The sequence below is a fragment of the Hippocampus guttulatus genome, chromosome 6 (assembly GCF_054856545.1).
Source record: "Hippocampus guttulatus isolate MCC_2025c chromosome 6, RoL_Hgut_1.0, whole genome shotgun sequence".
In the NCBI taxonomy this organism is placed as follows: domain Eukaryota; kingdom Metazoa; phylum Chordata; class Actinopteri; order Syngnathiformes; family Syngnathidae; genus Hippocampus; species Hippocampus guttulatus.
The window spans coordinates 10477667-10498198 of NC_141266.1; the positions used below are offsets into that span (position 1 = coordinate 10477667).

The window sequence follows — 20532 nt, forward strand, 5'->3', positions numbered from 1 at the left end:
AATAGTGCTTCCTTTGAAACTACAGACTGGGCCATATTTGCAGAGAGCACAGCCCTGGAAAGCCACACATCTGCTGTGCTTTCCTGCATCACCCTCTGCCCAGAAAATGTGACCAGAACAAAGACTACCAAAGTGTTGTTGAACCAAAAACATGGCTCAACACCAAGGTGCAGACTCTGGTCAGAGCATGGGATGATTTCATTAAACAAAGCCAAATAGAAGAACACACAGAACACTTCAATGGCGGCAACACCAGGAACATGTGGAAGGGAATTAAATAACTCATCAGGTTCTAAGGACAGTAACACGACAGCTGACCCAACGGACAAAACCAATCCAGATGACTGGAACCAGTTCTGCACCCACTTTTACCAGCATAACAGTGGAATTAGCACTTATCCTGTCATTTCAGAGAGGTACGACACCCCAGTCCGGCTACAGTGGCGCCAGATACGAGTCACATTGAATGGGCCATCATTTAGTTGAATCACTAGGCCGTCGGTTTTGGTCTACACCTGATTTATCGCTCTGCTATCACAGGAGAACGACATCAAAGTATGCCTTTATTGGATGTTCTTATCGCAGTGTCAGTGTGTTCCAGCCAGTACCACTGGTTGCAATAAATGGAAACAGTTGCAATGTATAGTGGCATATGGTTTGAATTACAACAACCCTTGATTGGAAGTAAAGATCTATCTTGATATCTCCATCAAGCTCAAAAGTGAGAGTCATTGTTTTGATTCCAGCAGCTCCATCAAATTAAGTGAGGTCAAATGGAGTTCAATCAGCATGTGTCTAAATGAAATGAAACCCAATACATAACCGTTGCTTTAAATACATTTCCCAATGCTGCTTCGTAGGAACAATGTAAAATGAGGAAACAAATAGCCAGGAAATCAGACAATCATGAGGATTCTTCTCTGTCAAGTGCATGCTGAATGGATCACCATATTCTGGCCTGGTGCTGTTGTAGGTTGAATGTGATTGGGGATTTGCAAGATTAAGATCAGAGACAAATACTCCCTTGCGGACGTGATAGCTCAGAGCTTCTGCTGCTAAGGAGGATTGCCTTCTCCAAAATGCATCACATTAACCATCTTTGTACTTATAAGAAAATAGACTACGTATATGCTTGATACCATACTTTTGCTATAATACATACATAACTTAATTGGCTCGTGTAATGAGAATTTCTCTTTTTAGGGTGTACCGGTACTTGTATTTAGGGGAAATTATCTGTCCACTAAATTCATTTATGTACTTATCTTAGAATCCTGTGTTTAATATGCACCGGTCTATAATACACCCCTGGAAAATCAACTTTTAAATGTATGTATTTCTCTGTACGTGTGTATATCACAGTACCTGTATACCTGTGTATGTATTTATAATCTGGTTTCATTTGTGCAAGTCCGTGTTTTTGATGCTCCAATAGCACACTTTCACTCTACACTATAAATTTTAATAAATGGGCTGTTACTTATATTGCACTTTTCTACCTTAGGTACTCAAAGCGCTTTCCACTGTTTCCTCATTTGCCAACTGATGTCTCAGCATCAGGAGCAACTTGGGGGTCAGTATCTTGTTCAAGGACACTTCGACAAGGTCACGAGGGCTATGGACTGAACCCCCAACCTCTGGGTTGGCAGACGACCACTCTACTACTGAGCTATGCCACCCCCTAAAAATAAAATATGATGGTGGGAAGTTACCCACTTTTTAACTATTTTGGTCAAGCTCTACTTCCACCTCTTCTGTTTTGTAGAAAGTGCCGGGAGGGTATGCAAACAGGAGAAAAATCCTTTGGGTTTAATTAATTTGAACAGATACATCAGTAGCTGATGATTCAAATGTGTTAAACTAGCATGTTATTTGATTATTTAAAAAGCAGGCTGCAAAAAACAGATATGATGGTGCAATGTACTGTTTTGCATTTAATTGTTGAGTGTTGCTGGTGAGGGGTTGTAATAACCATGTCAAACTAAGTACTGAAATGTATGAGCTCATGGATGTTTCACGTGTCTACGAAGTGACATCACGACCGTAGTACTCTGTCAACTAATGCCGCACTTTTGAGGAAGCCAGGTTTGTTAAAAAGTGATTAAGAAGAATGGCAACTGTGTCAGGCTCTCAGCACCAGCACCAGCTCTCAGCGTGTCGTCATTTAGGTCTAATAAACTGCCTTTGAAAAATAAAAGTGTAGGCATAGATGTCCATATATTATTGGTTGTGTAAGGTTTATTTTAAAGTTATACATGAACTGTTGTTGTTAGGGTCCCTAGGTACTGTCTCGACAATGGTAAACATCTAAACAAGATGCCATTTTTTATGTCCGATTAACACCCGTGTATGTACTCCGCCCCGGATTTAAGATCATTTTACGGGGAAAATGAAATGGGTTTTAAGCACGTGATTTCATCATATACTGTATATCTTTCATCTGCTGACAGATCCAATTTCTACATTTGCACAATCAAGGAAGAGACATTAAATAAAATCTGAAATGGCCCTGAACAGTTGAGGGTTAAGTGCCTTGCTCAGAGGCATCTTAACAGATTTCAAAGGCAGACATGCATCTATTAATTTCCATTTTTTGTTCTGTGGTGAAAATTGAACCTTTGCTCCTCAAGCCAAGTTCGTAGCGAATTGAGTGACTGCTTCCTCTATGCTCGGCAGCTTAAGGTACAACTGTGTTTGTGGCTAAAGGTGTTGGCCTAATTATTCTGAAGTCATGAATGACAATAGATAAAGTTTCCCATCTAATAATGTGGTGTATTCATAATGTGTAGATAGCTTTGTTTTGTGCTTCCATCTGGACTAAAGATTGCATTTTACATTTCATCTCTTACTTCACTACAAACTGATCTGCTGCAGCTTCAGCTGACTAGAAATGCCACCCTTCAACACACACCCACAGGGGAAACAATCTCTGCTGGAACGGTCCAAAATACCATTCAAAATCAACAACCGCACACACACACACACACCAGTGCTCTGAAAGCTGCTTGCTCACATCTCGTTTCAATTCATCCCCAGACAGAAAATCTTGTTTTCAGCCATGGATAACCACTAGGCTTGTTGGCAGTTGATTGTACGAATGATCACACATTCATTCTGTATTCAGTGTTTTTTTTTAAATCTGCTGTTCAACATGTAAATATCCCTATTTCTCGTCTTAATACAAGTAGGTGGAGTTTCCAGGATGTTCAGATTTTCCACAGCAAAGAGCAGTGAGAGGTTTGGCACCAACGGTGTTATTCTGGTTCTTATTCTTTTCCTCATATGTTTTAATCTTGGGCCTTCACTCACATCCGATCAGGGGTGTCTAAATAGGGTGCAAAATGTAATGGTGTACAAAGGCCACAAGCACAGGTGGTAGGTGAGCTGTTTGCAAGACTCAAAATTAGCACTTCCACATTGCAGCTTGTGAGACAAACTTTGCATTTCACTAAAACACATAGACAATCAAAACTGAGAATCAACCGCAGACATGCATGTAGTTGGACGTCGAGGAAAGCTCGTTTCTACTTACACCGCACATCTAATAGGTGCAATAAAAGTCTACCAGTGGACAAAAAAAGCATACATACTTCAATTTCATCCCCCCAAAATGGCTATTTCAATTAAAATATTTTTTTTCCTGATCAAAAAGAAAAGTGGAAGTAGGAATTTTTAAAAAAGTGAAAAAATAATTTAAAAAGGATAAATTACTAGAAACAGGATATAGAATATTATATTCTTAAAACAAGACAAAAATGAAATGTCCTTTCCTTTCCAGATTCTGAGACTGGCTGTTTTTTGACCAGCAATATAGCGGAATATAATTCACTCAACAACAGACCGAAAGGGGGAATAGGGAGGCATTATCAAGTGGCACTCAGTATTCCAAACAGTACCACTGAAAGGACAACAGTTTGTGCAGCATTTTGTTTTGGCTCTGATCAGAAGGTCAACAGTGAGGACTCTGACAAATGCACTCAGAGATTGTTCTGGGGCAAAAAGACTGATTTAAAAAGGCAGGGAATGAAAATAGCCTTTTTTTCCTTTATGCTCATCCAGTCCCACCCTTTTGCATCAGTATCTGACATGTGGGCGGTCAACTGCTTTAGGAATCAGGTTTAATAAAGAAGACTTCATGTTATTTTTGAAGCCCGACCCCCTCAATCCCTTCTCAGAACTCTGTCTGTATTGGAGTGGAAAAATATGTTTCAGTCTACGCTACTGTCTAACTTTGTGACCACTTTTATCCTCAGCGTCTTGTCACAGAAAACCCAATCAAAGAGCAAAACTATTACCAAAGTATTCAGTGATCTTAAAGTCGTAGTTTGTGATGTTTTTATCAAGGCACCGTAAAAAAAAATGTTGCCTGAAACACAGAAGAAATAAACACAAAATCGAACGTATTTCGTGTTAACTGAACTGGAATATCAGAGATTTCACTCAATTACAGCAGTCATTGCCAGTGTGTACTTCTGTAACTGGAGATCAGCCAGAGTGGCGTGGTAAGGAAAACAGTAAGAACAGACACAGTGCAAAGACGTCTGCATGTTGGATGCACCAAGCTCAACCATTCAAATCATCATATTTCTCTCGCAGCTGAAATGAGAAATGAAGTCATACTTTTAGTACAAGAAAAAAATTTGAAGCTGAAAACTGAAATTTATGCAGAAGAGAAGGGAGCCACGGAGTAAGAGAGAACTTTCACGCTTAAGTGTTTATATTTTGTGTTATTGAACATATCACAACCAAAGCCTTTTTTTCAGGTGTTGCTTATAGACCTGATGTACATAATCTCACATGCATTCCTTCATTGCATTCCAGGAATATTGTTGTTGGCATATGCTGTCATAACAAAAATTTGTCAAATGTTTTCGTCTGAGTAAAAAGAATCACACAACATAAGAGACTTTAAAGTCATTCAAAGAACAAAATCAAGGCAGGGCCACAGTCGGCTGTCGAGCATCTGGATATATGGTCAACTATTATCGTGATGTTTAACAGATGGACTTCCCAGAGATAATAGTGATAGCAGGCGCCGACAATGACCTCATCCACACCATTAGACGATCATCTTCATACCAGTACTGATAGAACAGCGGGACTATCTATTAAAAGTGGAATTTGATGTCGTTCCCAAGTCTAAGACTCCTGTAAATCGATCTAAGTGGAGTCATGGAAATAAAGTTCAGTGTACTGTATATTGTACGATATCAAGATTTGGAAGTCTGTATGTCCTTTTTAAATAAGATGGAACCATACAGTGCTGGACTGAAACGTCAAAGGAATATTTTAACAACAAAATTAGGAGGTTGTTGACATTTGTTGTAGCAAGGATGCGTTTCAGGTGGTCAGAGACAGCACCACTGTCATCATTTTGAAATGGAAATGAGAGAACCATTTGCTACTGACAAGCTCAAAGGCTTGGGGCCCTATTTTGGAAGACAGACACAGTAAAAACCCACCTCTCGGAACGCATCTCCCTGCAGCATTTTCATCTTGTTAAATGGACATTTATATCATTCCAACTAATATTTTATAGTCGTATATTGTGTCAAATTTTGCCCACTCGCCATCCGGGTTCAATTCCAGCTCCGTCCTCCCTGTGTGGAGTTTGCATGTTCTCCCCGGGCCTGCGTGGGTTTTCTCCGGGTACTCTGGTTTCCTCCCACATTCCAAAAACATGCATTGCACACTCTAAATTGTCCCTAGGTATGAGTGTGAGCGTGTTGTTCATCTGTGTGTGCCCTGCGATTGGCTGGCATCCGGTTCAAGGTGTCCCCTGCCTACTGCCCGAAGACGGCTGGCATAGGCTCCAGCATCCCCCGCGACCCTTGTGGGGATAAGTGGATCAGAAAATGGATGGATGGATGGACATCAAAACAAAGGACAAGTAAAAGTCAAATCCACACTTCGGACAAAGTTGGCAATTTCGAGCTTCACAAATTACAGTATGTCATTAAAATTACTAAAAAGGTAGAGAGGCATAACTGTGACTCACTCTGGAAATACACACACGCTGAGATGGAAGTCTGCTTGGTAGGAAAGGATTTTATCACACCTAAAATTTAATCATCGAGTGTGAAATCTTCAAAATAGCAACAGGTTGCAGACTTCCAAGCATTACTATACAGTTCAACTGAACGTATGGTGTACTCCATTTACTCATACCCATGTGGCATGAGTAAATACAGTAGTAGTGATACAGTATCTGCATCCCAAGAGACCTCGAGGAAGCATTTTTGAAAACCAATTGGATTTAAGGGATTTAACTTTGTCTGCATCTAATTTATACACTCCTATATCCAATTTCGATCTTTCTTAATTCCCCAAGATTCACGAGATAGAACTGAAGCAACAACAAAAGAAATCCTCTGACAACATTGTGAAAAACTCTGTGTCATAACTTCTACAGTGCCTCACATGTGAAAGAAAAGTAAATATGTGGAAAGGTGGTCACGTCACCATGAGGGGTGGAAGACGATGGCACAAAACATCAAGCAAACTTTTTAGGTAATAGGAGAGTTAATATGAAATAGCTCACCGAATCTCAAGACATGTGGCATCCCATGAGAATATCCCACACATTGTAATAGCAGCAGTAGCAGCCTGCAGCTCGTCATCAACTGGGAAATAATCTTCATGTTGCTTGTGCGCCGCACAGGATTGTTACTCCCAGAATCCGTATATTTCCCAGGTGTATGTTTTTTCTCTTTCACTCCGGCAGGTTGGTCGACTGCCTCCTTACATCCATAAGGCAAAAAGAAAAAGAAAAACACTGCGTGTCCGGCTCACTGCACCAAGAAGAAAATATAATAGTCCTTGGCTGAAGAAGAAAATGATGGTGATGATGATGATGATGATGGAGGAGATGGTGTGGGACCTGAAGGGGAATCCATGCTAGGCAGGGCGCAGTTTGAAAAAATCCATCTGGGGGGAGAGACACAGGCAGCTTTAGGAGAAGGGGGGATACTTGGAGCGAGTCGAGCGGCGGTGTGAGCTGCCGCTGCACTGCCGCGCAGCATTTGAAGTGGAGATCGCTAATTGTGGCAGAAGGCATGTCAAGAAAGAAAAGCTCGGGTATATTTCCCGCCTGCCGCTGACCACTCTTCACACTCTCACGCGCACTGTTATAACCTATTTGTTTTCTCTCAAATTGTTCGCACGGTTCGCCGAGTCGCCGCTCCAGTCAATGAATTAGACAAGATTGCTATTTGATTGCCGTCGCCAAGCTTTACAGTGGAAACCGGTCAGCGGTCGGAATGATGAACAGCCCGCCCGATATCAAACGGCATATTTTCTTTTTGCTCCTTTTACGCTTTCCATGAAGAAACCCTCTAATATTTTCAAGCTGCTTTTTCAGCTAAAATTGAGTACAAGAGACACAAATGCTAAAGGGAGACATAAGTGGGAGCGCACAAATTAGAAAAGTTACCCAAAAGTATAAATGCGTTCATGACATTGCTGATTTAGCTATTGTGGGAAGTTGGAAGCTTAATGACCACGGAAGCCTCGTTGGCCCTATTTATTTATGTGCCCTACAGGTTTACCTATTCGCTGTCAGTATATTTATTTTGTTGTCTTAACCAGTTGCTACGTTTAATTTTTTTTCTCCCAAAACATGAATGCAAATGATGTGAACGACACAATATAAATTTCAAATAATTCATTCAACTTATGCAAAACTTTTCATTAGTTGAAAAAAATTGTAAGTATTAAGATATACGTCTAACAAAGTGGGAAATGCCTGTACGCAAAGCAGTGCAGGCTACATTTTAGCTCCACTGTATTTTGTATTTTAACAGAAAGGTCAATTACATGGCAGTGTACCCGTGGAGTGTTTAAGATACGCCCAGGTGTATTGTGTGGATAAAGTTTATTTAAAGGTATTGCGCTCGGGAGTTATTGAATTCAGGACTCGTCACACGTGCACCATAAAGAACTGGGGTCATTATGTCATTATCTACGGATCATTCATAAAGCAGACCTGCAGGAAGCATTTATATCCACACATTGTCCTTCTACCTTACAAATGAAAAGCGGCAGTGAACGATAAAATGTGTCCAAGTAGCGGTCAGCCAAATACACTGTAGGTCATAATCTGTCAAGAAAAAAAATATGAACATAAAAGTGAAGACTTTTTAGTGACCTACTTCAATATTTTTGTGTGCTACGCGTGTGCTTAATCCACAACAATCTTTGCGAGTCTGTCATTATTTCAAAATTTGCCCGTACTTGCAATTATTGTTCCAAAAAAGGTAAACGTGCTTGAAATGGTGTGCCACCAGGGTTAAAGAAACGACGTGCCCAAACATTGTACAGTATAGGTGAAGTTTGCAGTATTTGACTTACCTTGGTCAGCGTGAAAGAGTCACCGGAACAGCACAAAGAAGTTGCTTGTTTCTCGATGGGAGAGCAGAGCCGTTTCAGAACCAGTCGCCTCTGGAAAGCAGCGCTTGACCCGGCCGTGGGGAAGACACGCCCCCTGTCGGACGCTGGGATTTAGTGCTTAAAGCACACTTGTTCACCTGAGCTGCGCAAACCCGGCGGGCACCAGTGAGTGTCCGGTCCTTTCAGCGATATTACAATGTGGTTTGATCTGCTGTGTGGGTCGATCATGACAACTCTTGAATGTATCCGTCACATTGCAAACTTGGCTCATCAGCAGCACACGACGTTGTGGGTCCTTTTGTCCATGAAGATGAAAATAAACAATCAATGGTGACTTGTGTCAAATAATAGTTGAATGATTGTTCCAAAGAATACAACAACCCCCACAGCTATTAAGCATAAACCAGATTCTCTTTTTCTTTTTATCAAAAAAAGTACCGGCAATAGCCTATATCATGAAGGATATTAACTTTGGTAAAATGACAGCCATATATGACTGCAATTGTGAATACCCTTTTGCAAATTTTACACTATATCCACACACTTATTATAATGTCATTAATCAACATTATACTATAAATATTTTTCAGAATGCAAGAGTGATATTAGGGCTAAAAAATGCATGCTAAGTTATGTAACTACAGTATTCACTTAGCAGTATTGTGGTTAGATAGCCTGTATGTGAATGTTTAATGGAGGAAGTATAGCATATGCCCTTGGATATTTACAATTTGTATTATAAATGCAGAAATGCGATAAAATACATTATTTAGCTATCTAAATTCTAAATAGTGTTCCAAAGTAGACAATTAAAATGCATCTACTGGAGTGAGATTGGGGCTTGGGGCCTTAAGAAAAAAAATCACTTTGGGCAAGGCAACACCACTTCAAATGCAAAACAAAAATATTATTCTCAGGGTCCCTCTCAGCCAGTGCGCCTGCCGAATCAGCCTCACTTTAATTACTCCTATGGCATTGTTGGGGATTAGTTTTGTTTATTTTGGTGATTTGTTAGGAACCAGGTGATATGCTGGAACTCAGGAAGAAATTATTATTTGCATTGTTAGTTAATACAAGTTACTTAAAATAATTTGTACACGTTTCATTTTAAAACAAATTTTGTGTCAACCTAAACAAGTTACTTTGATTAAGGTTATCTTGTTTTATTGTTTTGTGTTCATCAAATAGGATTTTCCTCTCGGATGCTGACAGAGAATATTAATATTGCATTCTTTGGTCTCAAAATGATTTTTAAACTTCTAAAGAACTTTTAAAAAAACGTCCCCAAAATGACATTGATCTCTGTATTTTCTTTATTACAATGGTCAACAGAAAGTTGGAACAGAGAAAGTATTAAAAATGATTGTATCTTATGCTCATGAAGTGCACATGTAGGACACTCAAAAAACAGACAGCTTTTGTGAACAAAATGTTTTAAAAAATGTCTGTACTTATCAAATACTTTGGTGAAAAAACTGGACCAAATGTCTACCGGTACTATGTGTCTGTATTGGAGTCACTCACACAAGCTCTTCTTTGTAGTGTGCAGCTGCTGGATATTTCTGTTGTTTATGAAGTCAGAAGTCGTAATCAGATCGATTATCAGCTTCACTGCATATACAGATTGTTTGTAAGAATAAAGATAATTACTGTAATATGTTCAATTAAATATCACCCACATTTTCTTTTCACTACTATCGCGAGTACATCCACAACTTTAAGTCCTGTTTTTAGTTTTAGTTTTTAACATTTTTTACCAATATCCTCCCTGAAGTGCATACAGGTAAATAACAAAGATATATATAAAAATATATATATATATATATATATATAGATATAGTGGCTGGATAGCTCAGTTGGTAAGGCCAAAGGAAGAGATTCAGACCACGGACGTTAAGACCCGACAACTCCTAACCATGCACGGAGGGTTCCATCCCAAATCCAGCACCCTGAGACTGTACGCAAGCCGAAAGGAAGGAGGCCGGGGACTAGTGAGTGTGAGAGCCACTGTCCAGGATGAAACATCCAAGCTCCATGAATTCATCAAGGAGAAGGCTCCAACAGATGACGTACTCAGAGAATGTCTCAGACAATGGGGAACAGAAGATGAGGCGCTGGAAGAGGGACCATCATGGGAGGACAAGCCCCTACACGGGATGTACCACCGGACCATAACTGAAGTGGCCGATCTCAAGAAGTCCTATCAGTGGCTAGAGAGGGCTGGCCTGAAGGACAGCACAGAGGCACTCATCCTGGCTGCTCAGGAGCAGGCCCTGAGCACCAGAGCCATTGAGGCCCAGATATACCACACCAGACAAGACCCAAGGTGTAGGTTGTGCAAAGAGGCACCTGAAACGATCCAACACATAACTGCAGGGTGTAAGATGCTGGCAGGGAAAGCCTACATGGAACGCCATAACCAGGTGGCTGGCATAGTCTACCGAAACATCTGTGCGGAGTATGGACTGGAAACCCCAAGGTCAAAATGGGAAACACCTCCGAAGGTGGTGGAGAATGACAGAGCGAAGATCCTGTGGGACTTCCAGATCCAGACTGACAAGATGGTAATGGCGAACCAACCAGATATCGTGATCATAGATAAAGGGCAGAGGAAAGCCGTTGTAGTGGATGTAGCGGTCCCAAGTGATGGAAACATCAGAAAGAAGGAACACGAGAAACTCGAGAAATACCAAGGGCTCAGAGAGGAGATGGAGGGAGCCTGGAAGGTAAAGGTGACAGTCGTGCCTGTGGTGGTCGGAGCACTCGGGGCAGTGACCCCCAAACTAGATGAGTGGTTGCAACAGATCCCAGGAACAACATTGGACATCTCAGTCCAGAAATGTGCAGTGCTGGGAACAGCAAGGATACTGCGCAGAACCCTCAAGCTTCCTGGCCTCTGGTAGAGGAACCGAGCTGAATGAGGGACGGACACCACCCGAGGGGGGGTGAGACGAGGAATTTTAATTTTTTATACACACACACACAGACATACACTAAGTAACATTTTATTTTGAATGTTGTGAACAATCAGACAGTTGAAAAGTGTTCATCTCTGATGTTTGTAGATTTGATCCACAGTTTTCTACCAGCATTCTAATTACCCTTGCCCTCAGAACTGTCACCCGTATGTTTATCTTCAGTCCTCTTGGTCATGTTAATCCACAAAAGTTCAATCGAGGCAACTGGGGATTCTTTGTTGTTATAGAGGATGGCCTTCATTGGAACCTTAATACAAAAGGCTTCTTAAATTCAAAATGTTAAGTGCAGAATCCCCTTTGTATGTCTCTGGTGGGTGTGGGTCCTGGGAGTGGTCACATGAGTGTTGTTGTTGTTGTTGAATGACCATTTTGTGTTGAACTGTCATTCAACGGCCTGTTCAAACAGCTTGTTGGTGCCCACACTATCAATGGCTGACAATCTTTGGGGTAGGAATGTCAGGATTTATTTCTAAGCTTAACGACAAGTACTGGGGTGAAGCTACTCTGTTTAGAGAGGGCCTTTCTCGTTTGCGCTTCTCCCTTCTTCTACAACTCTCTCAAATCAGCAACCTTATTGGTCTAATTTTGACAATGTTATCTTCAAAAGAATGACCCATGTTCCTAGAGCTTGACCCTAAGAGGCTGCCCTCCTAGGTTCTGCCGTGGGTTTATGTAGGGGTTGTTTGTTTTGCCCACTGAAGAGGTCACTGCATTCCTCACTATACTGCAGTGGATAACCAACATTGCTGAGTTTGCCTCAAGGGATTTTGTCCTTCGGGCAAACCAGCTTTTGTCTCAGGGTGTTGCAGGGTTTAGTCTGAATTGCTTTGAAAAACCAGCCAAGTAAGGGCCTTTTGTTCATTGACCTTCACCACTCAACAAGATGAATTGAGTTTTAGCATATTCAGCCAATCAATTGAAATAATTAAAAAAGGACAACAAAGTAAGAGCATCAGACAGCAAAAACAACATCAAGCTATACAATTTAAAGGTGAAGGAGAATATCCCTACAGTGATGAAGGAGTGATCTAAAGGCACATTCTGGAGCTGAAATGAAAGGGAGCTTTGATTGCCCCCAGTCTCTCTGATACCCTCCTGTGAGCTGCATGAAAAGTTGAATTGTGAGGTCGACAAATAAAGAGTCAAAGACATCTCTGTAATCCAGCAAGCGCTACTATCTCAGCCATTGGGAAGTGAAGCCCCTGGAACACACAACACACAATATACAGGTGGGGTCTTAATAGAACAACACTTGTGGCTTATTTTAATTAAAAAATATACTTTGCACTGCATAATAAAACCTCATTGCACTGTAGCTGTGGCAAATGATTTTAAGATACCCAACAGAGTATAGAATAATAATAATAATAATAACATTAACGGTAATAATAATAGAGACAGGCAGGATGGTGGACAAATGGTCGACAAAGCAAGTCTGCCTCACGTTCTGAGCTTCAGGGATTCAAATATGGATCAGCTCTGACACTCTCTTGAGAATTTTGTAAGTGTGAATGGTTGTCTATATGTGCCCCTCAATTGGCTTGCGACCAGTACAGTGTGTCCTCACTGGGAACCAAATCAGGCTCAGAGGTATAAAAAAAGAAAAGGAAAAAAATGATGATGATCATATTGGCAGAATTCAATTTGCAATTGTTTAGCAAGACAGTTACACCTGACAAAAATTGCCGCATGTATGTCTAATAATAATAATCAACATACAGCCACACTGCTGGATTTACATACATGAGACCCCAAAATATATCAAATCTGTTCTTCTCGGGTGGGTTCCTCCCACAGCACAAAAACATCAGGGGGTCACTAACCTTTTCGGTACGAGATATACTACATTGGCTATACTGATTCATGCAATGGGCTACCAGTTTGATAGATACATTTGAAATTACATATTTGTTCAAGCTACCTTAAACATGTTCTTAACAATAATTCCTGACATTTATCTCTGTGACAACAGCATCTCAGCATTAAGCACACACCGAGAAACAACTCAACTGCATGTCTTAGCATATAGATAAATATTTATACTTCTCTCCTAACATTTGTCAAGATACTAGAAAATATTAACCTGTATTTGTGACTTGCTGTCTGCTTATTACACAATGCATGCACTTCAACATTATGCATTCATCTAATAATGTCTATATTTTGTTTCTTTTCCTATCTGCAAAGAGGATATTGCCAGTCTACATTTTGAAAACTGCACATAGCATAGCCAAGAGAAACATGGGAGAAAGGGAGAAAAAAACTGGGAAATCTCCTGAAGGCTTGACAATACGACGTAAAAAGGGTTGGCGCAGTTTTCTGAGGTGCCTCCAGAGGCAACGCTTCTTTAGACCACTTTGGCTGGATTAACAATAGGACGCATCATCTAGATTAGAGAAAAGATTCAGACAGTTTCTGCTTCCTGTTTATTTTACAAGGTACAGTAGCTTGTGGAATAGTAGTGTAACTATTTCCTTCTTTTGGGGAAGGAAATAGTTACACTACAGGGGAATAACACCAAGTGGAATTTATATATAAAAGTTGAATATATCGTGGAGTTCTACAGCATGTGTTGGAAGGAATAGAAGTGGATTGAGGAATGGCATGGTAAAAATAAACATGACGGACACATTCGAAGTGTGGCTGAGGAAAACAGAGGAAAATAAATAAATAAATACATGTGTAACTGCCATTTTTTATCCAACTTTTTCAATACCGCTTGTTGTCATTTTGAAATCTAACGTCAAAGGCACTGGGCTGAATCCAAAGTTTTTCTTTGTGATTCAGGTCATTTTACTTCGCCCATGGTAACGACATCCACCGAATATTCATTTGAAATGAGGTTTGTGTTGGTTACAACAATATTAAGGATGACAAGACAGACATGAGAAATTCACATAGATAAGACTCAAAGTGATGTATTGTTTTATACAAGCCATACCCTTCAGTGATGTGTGCGTGTGTGTGTGTGTGTGCGTGCGTGCGTGCGTGTGCGTGTGTGTGTGTGTGTGTTTGTGTTTGTGTTTGTGTTTATCAGCATGTGAGTGTGCGCGCACTCATTTGACTCGCACTACTTTCTGGGTGCAGAATTTGCCCGAAGCAATGCCCCTGGTCCAGTGGACACCACTCATGCATAGAACTTGGGGAGTGCAATGGCGGCTGGCCCATAGATGGTGTTTGGGCAACCCCAAGCGGGAGGTCAAGAGATGTATTGGAGTAGCATCTGCTGTGATGTGGACTCTGTGTCAGTCTGTTGTGGTAAAGAAGGAGCTGAGCCGAAGAGTGAAGCTCTTAATTTACTGGTCGATGTCTATTACCACCCTCACCTATGACCACATAGCTGGGTCATGACTGAAAGACCAGGATCACAGATAAAAGTGCCCAAAACGAGTTAGCGTGCTCTCTTGAGAAAAAAAAAAGTGCTCAGTGAGAGAGAGAGAGAGAGAGAGAGAGAGAGAGAGAGAGAGAGAGAGAGAGATTGAGAGAGAGAGAGAGAGAGAATAAATATGACTGTGAAATTAACCTACATATTTGAAATGCCTAAATGAGTCCTGATTATGCTATCATCACCCCCAAGTGCAGAAATAAAATTTCTCTTTTGATTTAATTATTTAAGAGAAAATAAGTATTTTTCCCCCACCGGCATAAATTGAACTTCGTGTGACATCTTATCTTTCGATTTTGGTAATGTAGTCTTTTTTTGGCCGTTTTCCCCCCCGTCAGAAGTCGATGTCATAAAAACTGCAATACCCACAATTCTTTGCGCGGTGGAACTTTGTGGACATGTGCTTGTGTGCCGGGTCGGCCTATCACTGGTTACTGGCGGTCCACAGTCGAAAGGTGATTTGCAACGTATGTGTCGATATACGAAAATATAACCTTTTTCAATCCGCTCTGCTTTTCCTTTGTGATTACGTGTATAGTTTTAAATGCAAAACGCATTAAACATAACTGTAGCTAGGACAGACGAGGAAGTAGCTGTCAGGATCTCAAGCTAACATTAGCTTCTGTCGAAGTTTATTTGGACTCGTAAGACGCCTGACAAAAACAGTACTAACATTGTTTCAGTGGTGCGGGAACGTTAAAATGACTGTACATCTTGCTCTCTTAGTTTTGTCTGTAGCAGAGATTTTGTACAGCAGCATTTGGAGGGCATTACGTGCGTAGGATGTCTCCTCCACGGCTGACAGGAGCTCTCCGTTCCTTCTCTAATGTCACCAGGAAAGAGGACTTCGATGAGAAGCTCTGTGATCTGAAAGTAAGTTGAACATTGGGAAACCTATTGTCTTTATGCCCTTATAGCTCACTGAGCCGATATATTGATGATATCCCTTGTTGACTATACCATTATATTTACTGTACTGTTATTGTTGTGCAACATACATACACGCATACAGAAAATTACAAGCTATTGTAAATTCAGACCTGGAGCGGGAAATGCATTTTTCAAAGGGGACATGGAAGAAACTGGCTTGCTTATCGTGGGCCACTTGATGCTAACCACAATTCTGTTCGACACAAATCCAATTATTAAAAACCTTAAACTAAGTTGTCAGCTGTCCTAATAAAATTTATTCACATATGAATATTACATCCGTTTTTAATCAACATTTACTAATCGCATATCGACGGTGGGCATAATTTTTCTGCATTTTTAAAGCCTGAGAATCATCCGCTAACATAAACGCTCTTCACAAACAGTTATAGTGCTGTGAAAAAGTATTTCCCACCTCCTGATGTTTTTTTTTTAGCTGCCATATCTATCACACACAAAGGTTTCAAATCATCAAACCAATTTTAATGCCACTCAGACACAACCCAAGGAAATAGAAAATGCGGTTTTCAAATAACAATTCAATTTATTAAGGCACAAAAAATCCAAACCTTTCTGACCCTCTGTGAAAAAGTAATTGCCCCCTGAACCCAATCACGGGTTGCGCCACACTTGGCAGCAATAACTGAAACCAAGTATTTGCGATAATTGGTGAGGAGTCTTTCACATCTCTCTGGAGGAATTTTGTACTAATCTTCTTTGCAGAATTTTTTCAACCCCGCCATATTGGAGGGTTTTCTAACATCAACTACCCGTCTAAGGTCACACTTCGCAATTGGATTTGAATCCGGACTTTGACTTGGCCACTCCAAAACCTTAGTTATATATATTTTTTTCAGCCATTCAGAGGTGGAATTGCTAGTGTCTTTCGGACCACAATGGAACTATTTTTTCTGAAATGTGATTCCCCCCCCCCCCCTCTGGTGATTCACGTTAGACCAAACGATTGAAGAGACAGGAGCTGTTTGCAAAAGAAGGCCTCACATGGCAAAAGGTTTTCCACTTCTGCACTGATCATCAAGACAAAATGAAACAACATGCTGTCCATCAGGAATTAAAGAACCTCCTTTTTGCAGCCAAACAGATAGGTAATGTAGGAATGCTTCCACACACACACACACACACACACACACACACACACACACGAATGCAAACACCACTTGATGTAAAAAAAAATTCTTAAATGGATTTGTTCATGACTTATGTTCAACTCAGGAGTTCCACCGTAATTTCTCCTTTTTAAAAAAAAAAAAACTTCACTCAAGCATTGTAGTATCTGAAGTGCAAACTTTTCTCAAAACACAAAGTAAAAAAAAAAAAAATCTACCAAGCGATGAAGTTGTAAATTGAGGCACTGCTAAGTCAAGATGGCAGACATAATTAAAAAGAAAAACATCTTTCAGCTCCTTAAGAAGAAATCAGTCATACTTGGTTGCAAAGGAAACATGATTTATTATTTTATTATATATTATATTATTTATTGAACCATGTAACCATCTGATGAGTTTAAATAAATCCATAGTTTACGGCTCTTCTTTTCCTCTTAATGGTTAATCATGAATTTTGGTTCCTCCAATAGTTTTTTTTCTGGACTTCCAGCTGTTTCTGATAGAGCGCCGTAAAATGACACAAGTCAGATCAAAGTTTTTATAATGTCAGAGCTTCTGGGGTATGAGGGAGCCTCCAAATTTATGGAAAATAATGCATTTGCCGACAAATGTTTATCAGAGTTGCAAAAAGCTCACCAAACAGATGTTGGCGAACGCATTATACTGTAATGATTACAGTCTTCTAATTTATCTAATAATAATGAAAATTTGCATTAAGATCTGCTGGAGTCTGCATGTGTTGGCATCTTGGGGAAAAATAAAATCATGTTGTAATCATGTTGCCCCATCCCAAAATCAGTCTTAGGAAGCATAAATGGCAGGAAATGGGTATCTTTATTTTAAATAGAAATCGGAGCAATATTTTGTATGCTATCATTATATAGTGTTATTTATTTTTATTTTTTTCTGATTTACAGTGGGGAGCGAAAATGGTCAAGAGGCAATTGAACATGCTGCTGTCTTTCTGCTCGAGACATTCCACAATAAAGACCATGTCGGCACAGAGGAGACTCGGGCCATCAAACAGATGTTTGGCCCTTTTCCCTCATCTGCTGCGGAAACGTCTTTTACTTGTGTGGCACGGCTGGTAGATTCACTTAGAGATTCCAGAATTGACGAATTCATCCAATCGTATTGCTCCCGACACAAACCTCAACAAGGGTCTTCTTTTGGATGCAACATTGCCTTCTCCCATGAGTGCTTTATGCTCGACCCGCTGGAAGAACTGCCCTGCTCTGGCATTCAAGATCAGAACATGAGCTTGGACTTCACCAACTTCCTAAACAATCAACAAAGTAGGCTGAATGTTGTCAACGAGGGAGAGATGCTCCTCACAGAAAGCTCTTCGGTGAATGGAACTATCCTCAGGACCGAAGTGGATAAATATTTGAAGGAAGGCAATATGATATCATCTAGCCCAGAGGATCTGTGCACCTCCCTATTTGAGATGCTTGCCTCCCACAAAAGCAATGATGAGCTGCAGAATGAGGTATGTGATTTGTTAAAAAATCTCATTTAAAACAGAAGGTACGTGATGGTTAGTTTTGAGTCCGTTTTATTGTTTGTTCTTAGCACCACAAAGCAGTATCAATGGATTTTAAAAAATAATCAGTAGCTGGTGTGCCAGTTATTACTTTTTGATAATCTTTTGAGAATGATCTCTTAATGAGCTGAATACACAGGGTCTGACATTTATATTATAAATAAACAAACTTTGTAATATGGTTCAGTTACTGGTTTGGTCAATAACATTCTGCGTTAAGGAAAGGGGGAAGGGACTCTACACTTCACTCAAGCTGGTCGCTAGTTGGCTGAAAGCTGCAAAGTACAGTGTATGGTTGGTCGTTTTTTTTTGTTTTTTTTGTAATCAGCATTGAAAGGCACTGATCAGAATGCTGATCATGTATTTTTCCATGCGCGTGTGTGTGCCCGTGTGTCATTGTATGCTTCAAACTGTAGTCAAAAAATTGAGTGTGCAGCCTTAGTTGCACGAATGAAACTGTAAGGGAAGTGTGTTGTCCTGCTACACAGGAGATTAAATTTGGGTGGAAATGAAGGAATGAGTGTAGAATTGTAATGTGTGTGCGGGGTGCGCGGCAGTGTCACCATGTGCGCTGAGAGTGTGAGAGAAGTGCGCGTAGCTGAGAAAGAACATTGGACGTACTCCCGCCAACTGCCGGAAAACAGTTGGGTTAGGCTGCAGCACACCAGTGGCAGAACACTGAATCCATGTAAGAAATAGTGGTTCAGTAAATGGATGGATGGACAAGGTCCCAGCTTCATTGGAATTGGGGTTTGTAAAATAAAACTTTTTTCAATGCTTTTGGTGTAAATTTGTCTCATTTAATTTTAAATTTATTTGCGCAATAGATGTGCAGTGATTAGTTGATTAATCGACAGCTCATAGATTATCAAATAAATCGCTGATTATTTTTGATAATCAGTGAATCGTTAAGATGCTTTTTTTTTCATTGTCCAAATGCTCAGAATTTCAGCTCCTCAATAGTAAATATACAATTTCTTTCGTGCAGTCCATGAAAGCGGACTGAACATCTTAGTGTTGAATCAAAATAATACATTTGCTTTTACTTTGGAAAACAACGATCAAAATATTTGCCTATTTTCAGACATGTTAGAGACCAATCCAGGAACAGAATCATAATTAATTAGCTTGGGCTTTTTCTGCATTCTCAATTTGAATTAAATTAATGCCAAGCTTTTGAATAAAAGGATGGAAATTGAAATGTTTAGGGGTTTTTTTTCTCCATCGATTCATGGATCAATCTTCAACATATATTGCTTATTATAATAATTGTTATTTGCAGCCCCATGGGACTGATGAAAATCGGTGACCCAGATGGACGAAGGGCAGACAACAAATATAAAATTTGCTTACAGTTTTTATAACTCATTTTGACTAGCTTTCACTGACCCACCCTGAACATGTCTATGAACTATGTTTGTGTTGCTTATTTGTCTAATTTGTGTATTTCTTGCTGCCGGTGTCGTGCATGTTTTTAATTTTGCCCTATCTTTCCGTCTGTCTAGTTATTTGAGCTGCTTGGCCCAGAAGGTCTAGAAATGATCTCGACACTTCTGCAGCAAAGAACAGTTATTGTTGAACCCCTGCTAAACATCCCACCACTTTCCCAACCACAGTCAGGTTATTTACAAGGTAATACAAGAAGTTGTTCTTTCTTTCCGATACTGTGCATCCAGAAAACATTCATCATGCTTCACTTTTTCCATTTTCTAATGTCACAGCCGTATTCTAAAATGGAATCAATTAAATTATTTCCTCAAATCTCTCAACACAACACATGCAATTAGTATTCTTGTTGTTTTTCTAAATTTATAAATACAAAAAAACCCCTAACAAACAAAAAAAGAAAATAAATTAACATCGTCAGTCTTTTTAAATATGATGCCAAAAGTTTGGCTGAACCAGGAGCGTCAATGTCCAGCCGTTTTTCTGATCTTTCCAGGGAATTCAATCGGTTTCAAGTTTGGGCTCTGTCTTGGCCACTCAAGGACATTCAAAGAGTACTCCTGAAACAAAGTCATTTATCTTGGCTGTGAGCAAATGACTTACCAGTATGTTACAGATGCGCTAATTCAGTGTCTAAACAGCATATAGGCTGTAGTATGGCACAACTACGCACGGAAATAGTAAATGATCCTGAACGGATCTGGGAGTGCCTACTCATGACTGCACAGCAGTAGA

The 20532-nt window shown here is 40.1% G+C and overlaps 2 protein-coding genes across 3 annotated transcripts in view; one reads left to right on the forward strand and one right to left on the reverse strand.

The window, feature by feature from the left end:
• LOC147203508 (glutamate receptor ionotropic, kainate 2-like) overlaps window positions 1-6670 on the reverse strand; it is a 141954-nt gene extending 135284 nt beyond the window's left edge. Inside the window, exon 1 of the mRNA XM_086113181.1 lies at window positions 6542-6670. Within this exon, the coding sequence (XP_085969307.1) occupies window positions 6542-6641 (100 nt within the window). The 5' untranslated portion in view covers window positions 6642-6670. The remainder of the gene's footprint in view (window positions 1-6541) is intronic.
• An 8465-nt stretch (window positions 6671-15135) lies between these two features.
• Window positions 15136-20532, forward strand: part of ascc3 (activating signal cointegrator 1 complex subunit 3) — a 57782-nt gene continuing 52385 nt past the window's right edge. The window contains exons 1-5 of one of the 2 annotated variants that reach the window (XM_086113238.1): window positions 15136-15206; window positions 15478-15624; window positions 16637-16787; window positions 17726-18297; window positions 19857-19983. In XM_086113238.1, coding sequence (XP_085969364.1) covers window positions 15535-15624; window positions 16637-16787; window positions 17726-18297; window positions 19857-19983 — 940 coding nt within the window. In that variant the 5' untranslated portion in view covers window positions 15136-15206; window positions 15478-15534. Of the gene's footprint in view, window positions 15219-15477; window positions 15625-16636; window positions 16788-17725; window positions 18298-19856; window positions 19984-20532 lie in introns of both variants that reach the window. The other variant, XM_086113239.1, reaches the window with a different exon arrangement.